Source organism: Marmota flaviventris, chromosome 9 (assembly GCF_047511675.1).
Source record: "Marmota flaviventris isolate mMarFla1 chromosome 9, mMarFla1.hap1, whole genome shotgun sequence".
NCBI classification, from domain to species: domain Eukaryota; kingdom Metazoa; phylum Chordata; class Mammalia; order Rodentia; family Sciuridae; genus Marmota; species Marmota flaviventris.
The window spans coordinates 61326309-61345141 of NC_092506.1; the positions used below are offsets into that span (position 1 = coordinate 61326309).

An 18833-nucleotide genomic window follows, 5' to 3' on the forward strand; every position below is an offset into this window, starting at 1 on the left:
CTGCTCACCTCCTCTACTGCAGGGAAAAGAGCTGGGGGCAGCATGAGGAGAAAAGTAAGGGAGAGGGTAGGACTGGGAGGCTAGCACATCTGGGCTCTAAGCCAGCTCTGCTAGAACTTGGCTGTGTGACCCTGGGCTGGCTCCTGACTCCTCTGGGCCTCACTACCTGTACCCCAGTGTGGGGGGAAGGGAAGTATGAAACAGGGCTTTCAAAGGCCCCTCTGGCACCTCCAGCCTCTGCTCAGTCTGAGAGGGAAGTAGAGCCAGGATATACACCCTGCCCAGAACATCCCAGTTTTTCTAAGACTTCCACCCCCAAGGAAGGCCACCTGACAAGTCTGACCTGGTCACATGGGGTCTACTGTGGCAACTTGGCCCCCAGACCTGCCAACTCTGGGCTGAGTTGGGTTTACTGATTAACCAAGCCAGATGGAGGAGACAGCTCCACCCTGTTGACAGAGGTTGGGAGTACCCACCCCCCAGAACCAACCTTAGTGAAGAAACTACACTTTCCCACCTCCCTGAGCACTACCAGCCAAAAGCCCTTCTCGGGTCACAATCAGGCTCCCTTGTATCCACCTTACTCAATTTTCATTAGCTTTGTTCCTTAGTCTCTTCCTTCCCCACCTTCCTTCAACAAACATCCCTGCCCTGATGGTGGGGAAGATAGAATCTGTCCCTCCTGCCTCAGGCAGTATCAAGCTAGAACCTCTTAGCTGCCCTATCCTTCCCTGCTCCTCAGTTCAGACATGGATTTGAGAAATCCCAGCCCAGGGTCCTCCAGCCTGGGAACAGACAGAACCCCCTCTTGCTGTCCCCCTTCCACCCTCACACATGGAAACACAAAGAGAAAGAGTCCGATGGCCAGGATGTAAGCAGAGAGCTGTGGAGGAGAAAAGAGAAGGCAGAAAGAGCAAGCCACATCATGTGGGGACAAGATGGACAAAGCAGTAAATGATTAAGGCAAAATGAGGCAGAAAGGCACAGGATCAGAAGGGAAAGGTCAGACAGCTCAAGTTTGGTGTGAGGCAGTATACCCAAATGAAGTCAAAGATTAGGTCCCAGGTAGGAGGGGTCCTCCCTAAAAAGACCACCATCCTGGCCCCTGGCAACAGGAATGTACTCCTCCACATGCTCCAGGTCAAAGGGAAAAGAGGGCAAGGGAAAGGAAGCAAGAAGCCCTCTGAAGGGAAATCTACCCACCCTCAAAATGTGTTACTCAAAGCAACACCAGAGGTGTCAGGAAAGTTACTGTGGCCCCTACCCATCTGTCCCATCTACCCATCATACCCCAAGTCTACCTCATGACTGAGAGAGAACCATGAAGCTGCAGGGGAGTGAGAGGGTGCCTGTGAGGGGCTGCTGTGTCTGCAACTGTCCTCTGAGCTGGCTTCTGACCTGACCACAGGTTCCCTGCTTCCCCAGCCCACCCCAGCCTGCCTCAGTGCAAAGCAGGGACATCAAAGCCCTGCCTTCATGATCTGATAATCACAATCTGCCAGCCACAATGCTGAGCCCCTGCTGGAAACTCAGGGAGCTGCCACGGAGGGAAGGGAGAGAGAAAGGGATCAGGCTGGAAAGATCAGGCAGAGAATAGGAGAGGAGACCCAGCTCAGGCTGAGAACTAGGAATTAGGAAAAAAAGGGGGTCAGTCTCTGGCCTGGGGTGACTCAACTCAGGGGCCAAGTGGAGGCTTGCTGGACAGAGGGGTCCCTGGGGGAGACCACTCTCCTGGATAGGCCTAGCAGCAGTCCCCCTCCTCAGCAAAAAGGGGCATGCCTGGTTTCGACTGAGTGAGCCAGAGTGGGTCACATCCCCTTTCCAGGCCTCAGTTGGCCCATCTGTATAATGGAGACTTGGCCCAGTAGACCATGCCTCCTCCTAGTTCCTGGCAGGAGACTCTTTCTGGGCCAAGATGCACCCCCAGGGGTCTGTGGCCCTGCAGCAAGAACAGGAGACCCTGGGATGAGGCAGTAAAGTGTGGTGGAGGCTGCAGGTGCAGTAGTGCACCCCTACCTTGATCTTGTGTAGAGTCCGATCCATCTCCATAGCCTGCACCCACACAGACACGCCAGCCTTGCTGTAAGTCAGATTCCAGCCCACCTCAGCCTCACACTCTAACCGGAAGCTGCGGAAGTCCTGGTCGTCCGGCACCTGGACACTTTCACGGCCCAGGACTGGCCGTGGCCCTTGAGGCTCTGTTGAGGCCGCTGACTTCTCCATTGGAAAGAGGGGAGGCCCAGCACCCTGGTCCTAGTCCGGTTTTCCTGGGTCCTTCGCGGAGGCTCTGACAACGTTGTCGACGCGGTTGCAGATGCTGACGCCACCTTCCTGGGACCTGCAAGACCGGTTTGGGGACCGGAGTCAAGAGTGCTGGGGGCGCGGGTGGAGCTGCTGGGGTCCTGAACTGGTGTAATTAGACAGGGGCTGGCCCCTGGGGCAGGGCGGACGGGCACAGGACAGTCATGGGGGCTACCCGCCATGAGCGACCCCAGACCTCTCTGGGTCCGGCGCGGGGGCTGCGTATCGGGTGCGGGTGGCCCGCGGAAGCCTGTCGGGACGCGGGTATCCGAGGTGACGGACGGTCTGGCTGGGGGCCCCGCGCAGTGGTGACCGGACCGGCTCAACTAACTCGGCAGCGGCGCGGGCGCGGGAGCGGGATGCGCGCGGGTGAGCGCGGGGGCGGGGTGGGGCGCCGGCCGGCAGGGCCACTCACCTGTGTCCGCTGCTCCGCCGGGGCCCGCCGGGGCCGGGGTGCGAGTGCCTCCGCTGCCGCCGCTGCCCGGGCGACCGGGGGCCGCGCGGGGGCCCTGGGGGGAGGAGCAGTGGGTCCCGCCGCTCGGCCCCGCCCCGCACCCCCCGCCCCGCGCGCCCCCTCCCGCGCTCCTCCCTCCGGGCTAGATTGAGGGCTCCCGGGCTCGGCTTGCCTCGCTCGGTATTTTCCAGGCTGCGGAGGTAAAGCAGACGGAGCTCCGAGCCCCGCCCCGCCCCGCAGGGTCCTAGTGCCCGCCCTCACACGCCCCGGGAGAGGACCCGGCGCGCGCGGGGGCGGGGGTGCAGTCCTCAGGCAGGGCTTGGGGGCTGGGTGAGGAGTGGCCAAGACAGAGTGGGCTCTCAGAGGAAGGAAGGCGAGGTGTTAGAGAGGGATTCTGGAAGTTAATTATGAACCGCCTCTTGCTGTCCCCCTCCCACCCTCACAGGTACACACCTCTGCAACAACCTATTTACATAAAGGCACTCCGTCCCCAGAACACCTGAGACCCAAAGATGGGCACACACACAAACGATAATCAAGAGATTAACTCGCAGGGATGACAGCCCCACAGCAACTCAGGGATTCCCAAAACTTGCAACCCCAACAACCAAGAGTCACACCAAGCCTATACACACCCAACCCAATTCCCTTTGGAGTGTGCCAACCCAGCTGGAAGTTGCTCTCACTTGGCTCAAGGTTCACAGGCTAGGCAGACTTGGGCAAAATCTCCTCTCTAGTCTCACTCCCACCTGGGACTTTTACCAGGACTCCTCCAGCCCCTTACTCAGGCTGTTGTCCAAAGTCACCGTTTCTCAGCACACATCTCCCTTGTATTAGACAAGATTCTCAATAAATAGCATCAGGCCCCAGACCTCTAAGGCTTCCTGGTCCCTTCCCAGGCTGAACTGATCAGAGCTTCATGGCCTCTGGGGAGATATGTCCACCAGCATTCCAGTCACCCCTTCCAGCCTGGAGGCTGCCCCCTTGCTCCCTGGGTCCTAGTGCCATCTCTGTATGCAGCTACTCTGTGTGAACTAAGGCTAACAGATCAATTTCTCTGAGGTCAGGTCAGTATGAGTGTGGCAACCTGTCCCATGACTGGCCCTGGACTAAACAGGAGCAGGAAGGGCCTCTGCTGAGCTCCGTTGGATGGGCACCTAACAAGGTCCAACAAATACTTACCACTGGCCCAGTATCAAAGTGAGTCCATAGCTATCTGACACAAGCCCACTCAGCCTCCTCCTACCCAGGGCTCCTTACTCTACTTGCTTATCTCTGGGCCTTGGTTCCTCCTATACAAGGAGGGAATCAGAAGGCATATCCTGGCTTCACCATCCAGAGCCCTGGGATAGAACAGCTTTGCTAACAGGCACTAAGAGTAAATATAAGGAGTCAGCATGGTGTGTTCACAAATAGAGGTGTCTCTTCCTGAAGTGCTCAAGGCTCTGAGATGTTTGTAAATCAGGCCCAATTTTAAAAATGAGTGGGGGTGAATAGGGAGCCATGACAGCAAGACAACAGCAAGACATTCAGCAAACTGAAGCCTGTACAATGAGCTGCAGGTCCTTATGAGGCCCATGTGATGACTCTAGATCTCTATCAACCACCTCCAACCTCCAGAATCACACTCCTCTCCCCCCCCCCACACTGGGGATTGAACCCAGGAGTCACTCCTTTTTATTTATTTATTTATTTATTTATTTAGTGTGTGTGTGTGTGTGTGTGTGTGTGGTGCTGGGAATCGAACCCAGGGCCTTGTGCATGCGAGGCAAGCACTCTACCAACTGAGCTATATCCCTAGCCCACTCCTTTTTATTTTTGAGACAGGGTCTTACTAAATTGTTGAGACTGGCCCTGAACTTTCAATCCTCCTGCTTCAACCCCCTGAGAGGCCCCCTGAGTAGAGGCCAAGGCAGGAGGATCAAAAGTTCAAGGCCAGCCTCAGAAACTTAGTGAGACCCTCCCTCAAAATAAAAAATAAAAAGGGCTGGGGATACAGCTCAGTGGTATAGATCCCATGGGTTCAAACCCCAGTACTGGAAAAAAAGAAAGAGTGTGGGACTGGGGCTTTAGCTCAATGGCAGAGCTCTTGTGAGGCACTAGTTTCAATCCTTAGCACCGCATAAAAATAAACAACTAAAATAAAGGCATGTTGTCTATCCACAACTACAAAAAAAACATAAAGAAAAAAGAAAAAGTCTGGAATGATTAGGTGTTAGGGCAGCTAGCTCTCAGCTGGGGAGGACCAGGTTCTGACTTCTAATCTACCTCCCCTGCCCTTGGCCCAATTCTAGCCACGTTACTGTCTTCCCCAGGCCTTGAGGAAGACACTTTTGCTTCCGGGCTGGTAGGAGAGCCACAGGGGACCCCAGCAGACCCAAGTCTGGTTTGTGGAATTGGACTATAACCTGTGGGATCAGCCATGAGGAAGAGATGGCAGCACTGGTCTGGTGGCTTCTGCATTTTTAGTGTCCCCCCACCCAGCACATTTCAACAGACAGTAAGATAAGACTGGAGTGACAGCAGGAGGAGGCAGTGAGGGCAAACTGACAGAAGGAACTCCCCACCCCAGAAGGCTGCCAATCTGAGGAAGAGACAGAAACCCAGGAAGATACAGATGGCAAGATGGCAAGAACCAAAACATCACTCACATCTAAACACAGATTAAGACAAGAATAAATCTTTTGGGTCTTGGGTCAGTAAAGGTGGGTGATCTGGCACCCTTGGGCTCAGGTGGCTATGCCCTGGGCTCATCCCTGGGTCTTGATTTCAGATGAGATTGGCTGGCCAGCAGGTAGGCAGAAGGGCATCACTCCATTCTACTCATTAATTTGCCCTTGCAAAGGATGCCCTAGGAATTTAAGTGTCCCTGATTCTGAGGCTCTTTACATCTCCTTGAACATGACAGAACATACCGAGTCTCACAACACCACTGAGCAGCATAGCTAAGGGCCTGCTATTCAAAAGTGGAAGAGTAAGGAATGGGAAGGAGCCTGGGGACAGAATCTGGAAAGAAGTCCCAGGCCTAGGCCATCCCTGCTTCCCACAGTCTGTCAGTAGACCTAGATTCAAAACTTTTTCTAGCTGTGTAACCAGAAGCAGGTGACACATTCTCTCCAAGCCTGTTTCCTCATCTGGAATAATAATACCTTCTGAGAATTACTGAAATGAAGAGCTGTATATATGCCAGTGTCACTCAAAAATATAACTCGGGGATAGGGTAGGGCATGGAGGAATGCACTGGTCCAAAAATGTATGGCTCCAACAAAAAGCATTAAAGTAACACCTTGACATGTTAGGTATGATTCTCATGAAAGATTAAGCAGTGAAAAGGGCTGGCAAAGTATGACCTCTGCTCTCTGCCCATTCAGCCCCCTGCCCCAGACCCAAGTCCCACAGGAGGTGGATGGAGGTGCCTCTGTGAGCCCAGGGCAGAGCCCATGTCTGACTGCTCTGGGCCCCAGAAAGAACAGCACTAAGTGGAGCCGGGTGGGTGTAGAAGGTGAAAGTGTGTACAAGAAGGTGCTTAGCAAACTGAGAAGCCTCCTCATGGGAGTGAGAGGAATTATTACCCTGGGCACTGAGCAAGACTGAGTCTTATTATGCTCCTCCTAGAGAGAGCAGCTGAGGCTCCAGGAGGGCCCAAATCATACACAAAGCAGAACCCCTCTGGGTCCAGCCCCTAGACTGTGACCCCAGAACTGGGGGGGTCAGTGAGTTGTTTAGAGATTTACACCAGACTTTGCTCATAGGCCCTGACAACTATTGGAGTAGGGGTGAGGGCATCTGCCTAGAGTCACCCCTTGGCCAACTCCCCACACTAGATCTAAACCCCTCAGACTAATGTCATCTGGCTTCAGCCTCCCAAAAAAAGAAACAGAAGGCCCAGCTAGCAGAGTCAAGCAGAAATAAAAATCCCAGGACTCCTGACTCCTAACCCCCATTACATACTACTCTTTCCATTTGCCTGTGGGTCCTTAGCATTGTCACCACCTTCTCTAATCCTCAAGATTTAGTTTCCATCCTCACCACCAGTGCCTCCCACCCTGACCATGTCCTGTACAATAGGGGTCCTGCAAGACTTGACTTGCTCCTAGGTACACATTTCTACTCACCATTTAGCCAGACAGACAGATGACTACTTCAATTTCCCCTCTGGGAGGTAAGAAGGCCCACCACTGGTGCCTTCTGCCCCCACCTCCTCCTCAGGGGTATGCTACCTGTTAGTTTGGGTGGAGCAAATTCCCAAGTTGTCTAGGGCAACAAAGCAATATCCTAGGGGCACTATTCTAGAAGATTAGACAGTGACTTGTGTGATGTCACTAGGAAGCAGCAGAGCCTCAGTTCCACAGGCCCTCAAGAAAGGTCCAGGACAAAGCACTCTGAGGCCACCAAGGATGGCTTAGCCTGGAGAGGGACGTGTTCTTTACAGTGGCAATAGGAGCTACATCTCAGTCCCATACAAACCCGGATCTAAATGTTTACCCAAGGCGGTCTCCTGGCCCTCATGAGCCTCACTGAGCAAACAGCCCACACTGCCCTGAGGGCGCTGTTACAACCTCTGGGAGCTACAGCCACAACATTCATCACCCAGAGTTACCCACATCCTTACTCCTCCTGGTGACACTGTCACAGTCACATACATCACCCCAATGTCTTATCAGAATTACACACAAATACACACCATCTCATTCTCAAACATGGCCAGTCCAGCACAGGTACATGCACATACATGGTCACACACAATATCAGAGTGAAGTTGCCAGTTTAAAAAACAAAAAACAGAATGTGCTGGGAAGGTAGCTCAGTGGTAGAGTGCTTGCCTAGCATGTGCCAGGAACACACACACACAGTATGGGACACCTAGTGAAATTTAAAAATTTAAATTTCAGACAAGCAATGATTAACTTTACTACATCTCCAAAATTTGCTAAATCTGGCAACCTTACATTTGAGGCACTGCCACACCCACGTCACAAAACCTTGAAGCATTATGCAGTCACATGTCAGTTCCCAAACAGACCTCAGATGCCTGCTGTGTCAGGGGAATATGCACATTGCACTCAAGTCATAGTGGTGTATAAGTTGCCATGTACACACACACACACACACACTCCTCTGCACCTTCTTTCTGTGACATGGCACTAGACCAGGGTATGTCTTTCATGCTCATTTTGTCTCACCTTCACACCTTAAGTGAAATGTTAGGCAGGGATCATTAGCCCCATTTGACAGCTGAGGGAAAAAAAAGCCAAGCAAGAAACAGAAGCTATCCTAGGTGTCCCAGTGTGTTTTCCCCTAGCTATGGGAAATCAAGCTATACCTGGGCCAGGCTATGTCCCCTGGTGTATCTGAGTTTCCCAGACTCACCAGCAGCACTCAGGCCAGCAATGTGTCCCAGAGGAGCCTCTTTCTTCTGGAAAGATAATAGCCTGGGGGGTCTTAGGTGTGGACTCCTGACCTCGCTTATTACCCAAAATGTGATTCTGACTTCTTCCTGGAAGCCCCTCTAGTTCCAGGAGATGAAACTGTACTGAGTCAGAGCACTGAGGGCCCAGGTTTTAGATTAAAAAGGAACCAAAAGAAGGAAGTCATGTGGGCTGTCAGAGAGGGGCTGTAGTCTCAGGACTGGAGTTTCTATCCACCCTGCAGAAAGACTGAACAACCTGTCCTTCCTGAAAATACTCAAGATACCTCCACCCTCTTAGCCTGAGCACAAATCCCAGAAGAAGGCTCAAGGTCAGCAGATGGATCAGGCACCTCTGAAAGGAAATTCTAGGGCTTCTAGAAGGCAGCATTGACCCAGAGATCGAACTCAGTTCTTGCAGACAGCAGGTCCCAGCAGATATTGTTAGCAGGAGTCCTAACACAAGCCTGGGGCCTTCCCTGGTGGGGAGTCCCTATGGTTCTGCTGCAGTCCTTCCTACTGCACCTCTCTAGGATGTACTCCTGTAGAATGGTGGGGCTCAAGAGGCCTCCCCCACAGAGTTAAGGAGGATGCCATCAATTGTGAAGTCTTGCATAGCGGTGTTGGGGGCCAGTTAAACTTGTCCTTTCCTGAAGCCTGTGGGTAACCTGGGCAGCAGGATCCTGCATAGCCCCAAAGATCTGCTCCCAGGGTTCTGGGTGCAGGGACTGGAGGATGGGCCTGGAAGGATGGAAGAAGAGGCCTGACAGATGGGGTAAAGAACCTAGCTCAGCAGTCTAGGAAAATGACTTGGGCCAGGGAGCCAGACTGTCTGGTTAAAACACCTTACTCAGTGTGTGATCTAGAACATTACTCAACCTCTCTGTGTCTCAGCTGTCCCACTTTTTTTTTAAACCTAGGGGCACTTCACCAGTGAGCTACATCCCCAATCTTTTTTTTTTTTTTTTGGCAGGGGTACCAGGGATATAACTCAGGGGCACTTGACCACTGAGCCACATCCCCAGTCCTATTTTGTATTTTGTATTTTGACAGGGTCTCACTGAGTTGCTTAGTGCCTCGCCATTGCTGAGGCTGGCTTTGAACTTGCAATCCTCCTGTATCAGCCTCCCTAGCCGCTGGGATTACAGGTGTGCACCACCATGACCAGCCTCCAATCTTTTTTATTTTGAGACAGTGTCTCACTAAGTTGCTAAGCCTGGCCTCAAACTTGGGAATCCTCCTGCCTCAGCCTCTTGAGTCACTAGGATTATAAGGTGCCACTGTGCCCAGCCAGCTCTCTGACTTCTTTTTTTTATTTTTTTATTTTTTATTGTTGGTTGTTCAAAACATTAAAAATTTCTTGACATATCATATTCCACACTTTGATTCTCTGACTTCTAAGATGGGTGGACTACAAGGATTTCCATCATTAGAATGAGGACAGAGCACTTTTCTCAGTGCAGGGGTCCGGTTTTAGGGACTGGAGGATGGGCAGGGGAGGATGGGCAAGGGAGGATGGAAGAGGAGGCTCTTTGAATGCTCAATGAATGCCACAGCAACTGTCTATCTTATCTCCTGAGCTTCCTTACCCCCAGGTCTGGTATCTGTCCCCAAAGCATGTCCTCCTTGATTCCTCTCCCTTCTCCTGACCTGTGTTAATCTGGAGCCTGGAGGGTTGAGAATAAGGCAAAAGTGGATATGATGACATGTTGTCCCTCTCCCTCATCCTCAATTCTCAGAGGAGCTTGCAAAAGGTCTGGCTGGGTCCCCTTTGAGAGACCTTCACTCAATGGCATTAGCTTCTTACATTCACACTCCTCTCCTTGGTGTCTGATAAATGGATACCAGAATGGCAGCACAAGCGGCACAGGGAGCCTGGCCATGCCCACCCAGTGGGCAGCACGGTTCTGAGATGTCCTCACTGCAGAGGCTGGTTCTCAGGACTGTGTGAAGGGTTTGAGTGGGTGGGTTCCCTGGGACTCTAAGAATGGGACTGAAGGCTCTGTCCTGTGTTAAGGTTCATTCTGGGTTTGATCTACCCCTGGAACAGGCCTCTAGCAGGCTCAGTTATAGGAGGGAGTGCTACAGTTCAGGGAACTCCTGCCAACCACTCCTTCCTGCCCTGAATCCCTGGTGCCCCTGGGTCAGCAGGCATCTCCAAGTCTTCCCCAGGGGAAGGCTGCCTCCTTCAGCACCTTCTAAATTTAGGGCCAGGGCTCTGTGACTCATTCCTGAATCTGCTTTGCTACCCTCCTCCAGGAGTGTGCTCCCACGGTATTTTTATCTTCTGCTACCTCAGACTGATTAATAAGGCCCCAGAATCCCACAAGAGCCACACACCAAGAGCTCCCTGCTCCCACTCGCCCCAGGTCGGCTCTGGCCTTCTTTTTGTCTATACCCCTCCTTCCCTGATGTCTCCACATTCCCAACTCCCTCAACCCCAACTAGAGCTCATGTGCCTGGGTTGGGTGGCCACATTGAGGTCTGGCTCAAAGCAGAACTAGGGGAAGGAGAGGTGAAGTAAAGCCCTGCCCACTCCAATTCATCTGCTGGGCAGAGCCCTCACCTGAAGTCAGAAAGCTATATACTGAACCAGAATCCTCCCTCCTCTCTGAGGCTCTCAGTGAGTTCTTGGCAGTGCTAGACTTTTGTTTCCTCCTCTATAAATAAGGGGTTCAACCAGAATTTTATTAGTGAATCATGGATCAAAGTTGAAATGACCACTGTTTCAGGCTTCCATCTTCAAGCAGGGCGGGCTGGGGGTGGGGTGTCTGGCAGGCCTGTTTTCCACCTAAATTCCTCCTTGCCCCCAATCCCTGCTCCACTCAGGGGAAACACAGGTCAAGAACCTGCTGTCAGTCTTCTTGGACTTCTGCCCTGCAGGGAAGAGAAGTCAGGTACAACCCCCTACCCTGAAGGGGCTGGAGAGATCCCAGGGTCAGTTCTGGTCTGTCCAGGTATGTAACATACAACTTCAGGAAAGAATTGTCTCAACTCTGGGCCTCAGGTGTGGGGAATGCATGTGGAGGTGTTAACACTGGAGACATCTCTTTCTTTGCCAGGCTCTGAGGCCAGAGGAGAATATGGGGACCTGGGTCTCCCCCTTGGCTTCCAGAAGTGTGAGGGGCATGGTATGGAGGAATCAGGGACATAGGCAGACCTGGGGATGCTGCATGTCTGCTGGAAGAGAAACCATTTGCAGCTTGCCTCAACCTGTCTTCCCGAGGAACAACAGTGGCCAGTGTTTATTAAGTGCTTATTATGTGCCTGGTGCTGTTCTGTGCACTAAACAGGTTTTAACTTAATTTATAGTTAAACCTCAAGACAGCCCTGGATAAGGCTTACCACCTCCACTTTACAGAACAACTGGAGGCTCAGAGAGGGGCAGTGACTCACCCAGAATCACTGGGAAGGCTGGTGAAAAACCAGGCAGGTCTGACTGCAATCCTGGTTTCCATTTGCTACCCCAAGGAAGCCCTTCTCAGAGTATACATTAGATACCTAATAAATGTTTGATGTCATTATTACTGCTATGTGTTAAAAAATCCCTATTCTAGTCTTCTTGTCCCCCAACTCCTATGTGTCCTTAAGAGAGTCCTTTTTCTTCTTTAGTCTCAGTTTCCCTGGCTGAAAAACAGAAGCAAGTGAAGGCCCACAGAATTAGATACTTGAAAGAGGGGAGGATCTTGGATTTCCTATTTCTATAAATAGCCAAATTGCCTTACTTGCCTGAGGAGGTTTAAACAGCAGTCAAACCTCAGGATCTCCCAACTGTTACCTCAACCTACCCCTACAACCTCTAAGAGCTCTCCAGAGGGAAACAGCTGTGTACAGCCCAGCTCTACTGCTACAACAGAGAAAAGTTCACTTCCCTGTTGAGCAGCTGCATGATCCTGCAGGTAGCAAGGTACCACCTCTCTTCCATTTGTACTAGTGGCTCCCACAACCTCACCTCAATGTGCATCACTTCCTCTCCTCACCACCCAGGCCAGCTGGTGTATCACCTCCAGCTGCCACTGGCCCAACTGGAGTCATCTGTGCCTCTCAAGCTCAAAAACAGAGTCCAAGTCCTACCATTCCTTTCTATTTAATCTGTCCCCTTAATACTGACACATCATCTGTCACAACTGGGCTCCTGTGCTCACCTTTGCCAAGTCCCAAGAAGCAGGGTCTCTACATCTCCAGAAACACTGTTCTTTTCCCCCAGGATTCTCCTGATCCTCCTCAGTTTCCTGCTTCTGGTGGTCACCTCAACAAAGCAGGACACTCCTCCAATAGGCCATTGTGCAGAAGCCCAGGCCCTTAGGGAAACAGTTTATTTCTCTACACCTATATCCAACAAAGACACACTGCTCCTTTGGATTCAAAGAAGGGCTCCAGGCCCAAAAGTAGGAGGGTTGGGTTTCACTCTTGCTCACAGGCTGCTCGGACCTGAGGCAAGCCCCTACCCCTTTTGGCACTCTCAGTTTTGCAAATTGTAGAAAGAGGAAATGGGTCCCTCGGTCTGCAATCACCTAACTATAATAATCTTTTGCCTTTATAGACTGCTTGGGAATTTCATTTTCATCCCTGGATCTCGTTTGATTCTCCCAACAAGCTAATCCACTTATAAATGAGAAAGCTTAGGTTCCCAAGGGAACAAAAATACCCAAGTCACACAGCAAATCAAAGGCAAAGCCTGGATTAGAGCCCTGAAATCTTGGTCCTTCCCTGGTCCTTTACTCTCTGTGATGCTGGGACTCTTGCTGTGTGGCTTTCTTTGATTTGTCCCATTTGTAAAAGTACAGTGTGAGGATCTAATTAGGAGAGGCAATGAGGGGGGCTGTGTTTGGGAAACCATAAAAGGCTGCAGAAAGATGACAGGACCGCTACATTACTACCTAATTGCTCTTCTCTTGGCTGAAGCGCCCCCGCGCGTCGATCCCTAGACGCTCCGACTGCGCAGGCGCCCTTCAGTGTTTACAGAGGCCTCGAGGACCTGCATTTGCGCGTGCGCTTCCAGCCTCCCGGCCTAGCCAGAACCCCCCGGCGGCTCTTCCTCCTCAGATTAGAGCCTGCGCGCTCCAGTCTCCCTAGCGGTTGTGGCCGTTCTGTCACCAAGGCTCCCTGGGGACTCAGTCGGCTCCGCGTAGGTTGGGGCGTCTCCACAACTCCAGAGTGGTGGAGATGTTAGGAGCAACGGGCAGCACAGAGTGATCACTATCTCCTCCTCACCCTGTTTTCAGCATCTCAGTCGTCGTTCCACTGAACCTCAGGCGTCGATCCTAGCATCCACCGCCGCAGACCCGAGACCGTAGTCAATCCCACCGGAACCTCAAAGCACCGCCGCATGGGAGCTGTAGTTCGCGGCTAGGACCTTCCTGGGGCTGGAACGCTGTAAAGACTACGTTTCCCAGAAGTCCAGGAGTCAGAGTCGCAGAAGGACCCGCCGCCTGTTGGGAGATTAGAGTTTGGGGACCTTACTGGGGTTCTGCAAGCGAACCTCAGGCTCTGAACCTGGAGTGGCGGATTCGCGTAGCTAGCGTAGGAGTGCACAAACATTGCTAAGGATGTGTCTTAGAATACAACCCATTAGTTTGCAACTCCCACAGGGCCCCCTCCCCATCACTCCTCGGAGACTGCACTCTCAATTATCATCTTACTGCAATAATGGAAATGTTCTTTATCTGTATTATTCAATACTATAGCCATTAATCTGTGATTACTGAACACTTGACATGTGGATAAATGCCATGCATGAATTCAAATTTGTACTTAATTGAATTCATTTTGAAATTAATGTATTTTTTTTTTAGTTGTAGATGGACACAATACCTTTATTGTATTTTTTAAAAATATGTTGCTGAGGGGCTGGGGATATTGCTCAGTTGATAGAGTGCTTGCTTTGCACACACAAAGTCCTGGGTTCAATCTCTAGCACCACAAAAAACAAAACAAAAAAATAAATAAATAAATGTGGTGCTGAGGATCGAACCCAGTGCCTCACACGTTTTAGGCAAGCACTCTACCACTGAGATACAATCCCAGCCCTATTAATTAACTTTTAATTAATGTAAGCCTAAGTGGATAGCTGTCAGTAGGGTTACCATATGGAACAGCTCAGCAAACCAGACCTGGGGCTGTTGTATACTAACAGTCACCTTGCCCCCTGCCTTTGTGAGGCTCCTGTTTTAGTTTCTTGTGGTCTGACATTCAGTGTGCTTATCAGTTTGCAGCTCCCTCCTCAGTTTTTGTCCCTGGAAACTTCAAAATTAGTTTGGACTGTAAAAATCTGCCCTGCTATTCATCAGGCTGAAATAACAGACACATAGAAGGTGGTATTATTATTATTATTATTATTATTCCAGGGATTGAACTCAGGGGCACTCAGCCACTGAGCCACATGCCCAGCCCTATTTTTGTATTTTATTTAGAGATAGGGTCTCACTGAATTGCTTAGCGATTTGCCATTGCTGAAGCTGGCTTTGAACTGTCTCAACTTCCCGAACTCCTGGGATTACAGGCGTGCGCCACCTGCCTGAAGGTGGTAAAATTAACAAGAAATATTTTTCCTAAATACATACCACAACCATAAAAATGTCCTAACAACCCTTTGCTTTAAGTGACTACTTCTTCCTTACTTAACTGAGCAGCCTTGTTTTCTAAAATTATAGGCTATTGGAAACAGCTGTTTGAATTGTTTAAACAAGAATGAAACTCTTGCCTGGGGGATCTAACTCACTAAATAGACAGAATTTACACCCAGGGGCAGAGATTGAGATAAGGGGTTTCTGAACTTGTGTTCTACCTCTAACCAGTCTGGGTGGCCCACAACTGTAATCCCACACACTTGGGAGGCTGAAGCAGGCGGATCAAAGTTCAAGGCCAACCTGGGCAATTTGGTGAGACTGGTCTCAAAATAAAAAATAAAAAGGGCTGGGGATATAGTTCAGTGGTTAGAGTACCCTGGGGTTCTATCCCCAGGGCTGCCAAAATAAATAAATAAAATTCTAAAGAAATCTACCCATATTAACTTCATTGTTTCCAAGGAAACAGCACCTTGCATCCACTTAGCAGTCCAGACCTGATGTTGACCCCTTTATACATGGCTCTGGTTTGCTTGAGTCTATCACCTACTGTCCAGATGTGGTTGACTAAGGCCAGGTGGAGGTGCTGGGTCATGCTGCTGGAAGTGTAGACACTGTGCTGGAGGGCACAGTAGTGGGCATGTTGAGTGGCTGCAGGTGCCTGCCAACTACTTCCTGGTCCCTCTCTAGCCAAGGTTATTCTCTTTGCTATCACCATCAGCCTGAGCTTTACTGACTTTGGCAGCTGTCTTCCTCACCTGCTTGTTGCTCATGCTCAGAGCTTCCCCTTCAAACTCCTGGCTGTGGCTGTTGATAGGCACCTATCTGTGTCCCACTTGGGTGAATAATTTTAGTCACTAGGTCCTGAGCAGGGGGAAGATGGTTATTGCTGTCTTCTGGGTCTTTGCCTTTAGCTTTGGATTGACTTCATTCCTAGGGTGGAACAGTAAAGACAGTACCACAGTAAAGAAAGTCCCAAGATGGAACCACAGATGAAAGTTGCTGCTCTTTAAGAATGTGGTCCTCATTAATTATATAATATATTTCAATTTGTTTTTTTTAACCTTTATTTTACTTATTTATTCTTATGTGGTGCTGAGGATCGAACCCAGGGTCTCACATGTGCGAGGCGAGCACTCTACTGCTGCGCCACAACCCCAGCCCCAATATTTTAATTTCTTTGGCTGTGTCCTGCCCCCAGTGCTCATAATGTTGCTGATCAACATCAAGGTCTTTATGATGGCCTGCATGCAGCTTCAGTCAGCACACCAAGCTGATGGGCCACTAGAGGACCACTGTCCATCAGGAGATAACACTGCCAAGTCACAGACCTTTACTGTGGGAGTTTTGCTCTGTGCTGACTGTGCCATCAACTGTGTCACTCTTTTTTTTTTTTTTAAAGATAGAGTGAGAGAGAGAGAGAGAGAGAGAGAGAGAGAGAGAATTTTAATATTTATTTTTTAGTTTTCGGCGGACACAACATCTTTCGTTGTATGTGGTGCTGAGGATCGAACCCCGGCTGCACGCATGCCAGGCGAGCTCGCTACCGCTTGAGCCACATCCCCAGCCCTGTGTCACTCTTTTTCAGCCATTTTGGGCTAAGGATAAACCCAAGTGGGTAATGAACATGGCCTTTCTCCTGTTATAGCCAATTCAGTTGTCAATCCCATTGCATATGCCTCCTTGAACAGAAACTTCTGTTATACTTTTCACAAAATCACCTCCAGGGGTATGTTCTTTGCCAGAATGTCAAAAGTGGGAATGGGTAGGACAGGACACAGCCTGCTCTCAATGTGGGCCTATGACATAGGTTGTGGCCTCTTCCAGGAGAAGTCACAAACTCACAATAAACAAGGGACAGGGAATGACTGATTTTCATTGTGAATGACAGCTCCACCTCAAAATTGGGAGGGCTGCCTCTTTGGAGCACTTCCCTGGAGTTTCCACATATCTAGCTATATGTATGTATTAGTAAGCTCCAAGGGTTGACAAATAGATTTATGGTTCTATGCAGCTGTTCTTACTGCGTATATGATGCTGACAGCTTAAATGGATTCTGAAAGACTTTTTAAAAAAGAGTCTACCTTGGTTATGATAGAAAATGACTGAAACTATTTAACTGTAGAACTCTGTGAACTATTATAATGCGAATATTTTTAAACTTAGGGGCAATGGAAAAATAAAAGTTGGCTGTACTAAAAATGTATACTTGTTTCTAAGAAGGCAACCAGGAAAATAACAAGTATAATTCTTCAATCCAGAAACTGCCATATTGTGATTGCTTCAGCAGCACATATATTAAAAATTGGAATGATACAGAGAGGATAGCATGGCCCCTGCACAAGGATGACATATGAAGCAGTCCATATTAAAAGAAAAAAAAAGAAGCTGCTATATTAATCTAGGGAAATAATATTCTCATAAGTTCTTAGGTAGAATCATCATCAGAAAATCATGTCAAACTGTTCTTTTTCATTTAGAGAAACTACCCTTGAGGAAGAAACTGGAGAAATGGGATTCATTCTCTATAACATTCTCTCTTTAAAAACTAGGTAGCGGGCTGGGGATAGAGCTCAGTTGGTAGAGTGCTTGCCTTGCATAAACAAGGCCCTGGGTTTAATCACCAGCACCACAAAAAAAAAAAAAAAAAAAAAAAAACAGGTAGTGAATTTTATATCACAAGTTCAAACTTGGTCAAGTTATTGGACTCCCATGTATGAAAATTTTTACTAAGTAAATTTATATGAGTGCCTATTTTGGGTGAAATGAAAATAAAACAAAAAACAAACTTTACCTAATTTATGCCCCTCTCTCAAACCTACAATAATAATAAGGAAAGTAACTTTTCCTTTTATCTTTGATGGAACACTCATGGGGGTCCTTTGGTGTGTTGTCTGTCTCATTACAAAGGGTCAATAAACCTGACTTAATCAAATTGTGAGGTTTGTCCCTCGTGGGTGGGACACTATAAAATATTGGTGTCCTCTAGTCTCTGTCACAGCCCTCTCTTCTTCTGCAGGCTTTCTTTGGATGACCTCATTCACTTCCATCCAAACCCCCAGCTCATGCTTTTCTCCTTTCATGAAGACAATTCCCTCTGGTTGACCCACAAGTTACTTAAGCTCAATATGTTCAAATCTGAATTATCTTTTTTTTTTTGGCTCTTTTCTTTGGTTGGAGGCAACAACAACTCATTGATGTGTTCCAAGTAAGAACTAGACACTGACCACTTCTGGCTAGAGAATGGGTGGGAGATAATCCTCACTAGGCCAGGTACCTCCTCACCCATTGTACTCAAATTATTTCATCAGAATCAGCAATTTTTCACCTAATCAATGTCCTAAAACCTTAGAAAGTTGGGAAGATTGGGGTTAGGGGAAAGTAGAAGTTGGGCCTGATTTGCTCTACCCTATGGTTCCATCCTTTCAACAAGGAATTGGATCTTATAGTGGAGGTTCCACCTCTTTCCCCCTCCTCTTGAGACCCATCCAGTTGGTTTCCTCACTAGGTCCATTAATTTCCCAGTTCCTTTTGATGCCTTGAAAATCTCACAGCCATCCGAACTTGCTAAGCCTGACAGTTTTTTCTAGGGAACCTACTCAGATCTCTGCAGAGGGGTAGGGCAGGGTGTGGGCTATCTGCTGCTGGGAAGGAGGCTGAGTACTGTGGAAGGAAGTTTCCCTCTTGCTGTCCTTGGTTTTCTAACACTTTTTTTTTTTTTGTTTGTTTGTTTGTTTGTTTTGTTTTTTCCTTTTCTGTGGCTGGTGCTGGGGATGGAATCCAAGATCTTGTGCATGCTAGGCAAGCTCTCTACTACTGAGCTGCATCCCCAGTCCTAACACTTCTTGAAACTAAACGTACTTCTACAACTTGAGGGTTTAACTTCCTTGTGAAGGACCCTCTTGCCACTTCATCTGCTCCACATCCCATCTTCTAAATAAATTCGTGTTCCTCTTGTTCACAACACTTTGATGGGGCTTCTTTTAGAATAATATGGGGTCATTCTCCCCTTTGTTGCCTATTTCAAAGCATTTTTCACATTAGCCAAAATTGAATGAAGCTGAAATCACAGGTTTCTCCTCTTGGTGGGAGGAGAAACGTAGCT

General features: G+C 49.3%; 1 protein-coding gene and 2 pseudogenes across 2 annotated transcripts in view; 2 read left to right on the top strand and 1 right to left on the bottom strand.

Moving 5' to 3' along the window:
- Positions 1-13454, bottom strand: part of Stard10 (StAR related lipid transfer domain containing 10) — a 34689-nt gene extending 21235 nt beyond the window's left edge. Inside the window, exons 1-2 of one of the 2 annotated variants that reach the window (XM_027942863.2) lie at positions 13377-13454; positions 2017-2338 (exon numbers count right to left, since the gene is read on the bottom strand). In XM_027942863.2, the coding sequence (XP_027798664.1) occupies positions 2017-2223 (207 nt within the window). In that variant the 5' untranslated portion in view covers positions 2224-2338; positions 13377-13454. Of the gene's footprint in view, positions 1-2016; positions 2339-2716; positions 2806-13376 lie in introns of those variants that run through there. The other variant, XM_027942862.2, reaches the window with a different exon arrangement.
- LOC139706994 (uncharacterized) lies at positions 10879-16533 on the top strand (annotated as a pseudogene).
- Positions 16534-17002: 469 nt separating this feature from the next.
- Positions 17003-17101, top strand: LOC114098649 (U6 spliceosomal RNA; annotated as a pseudogene).
- The last annotated feature ends 1732 nt before the right edge of the window (positions 17102-18833 follow it).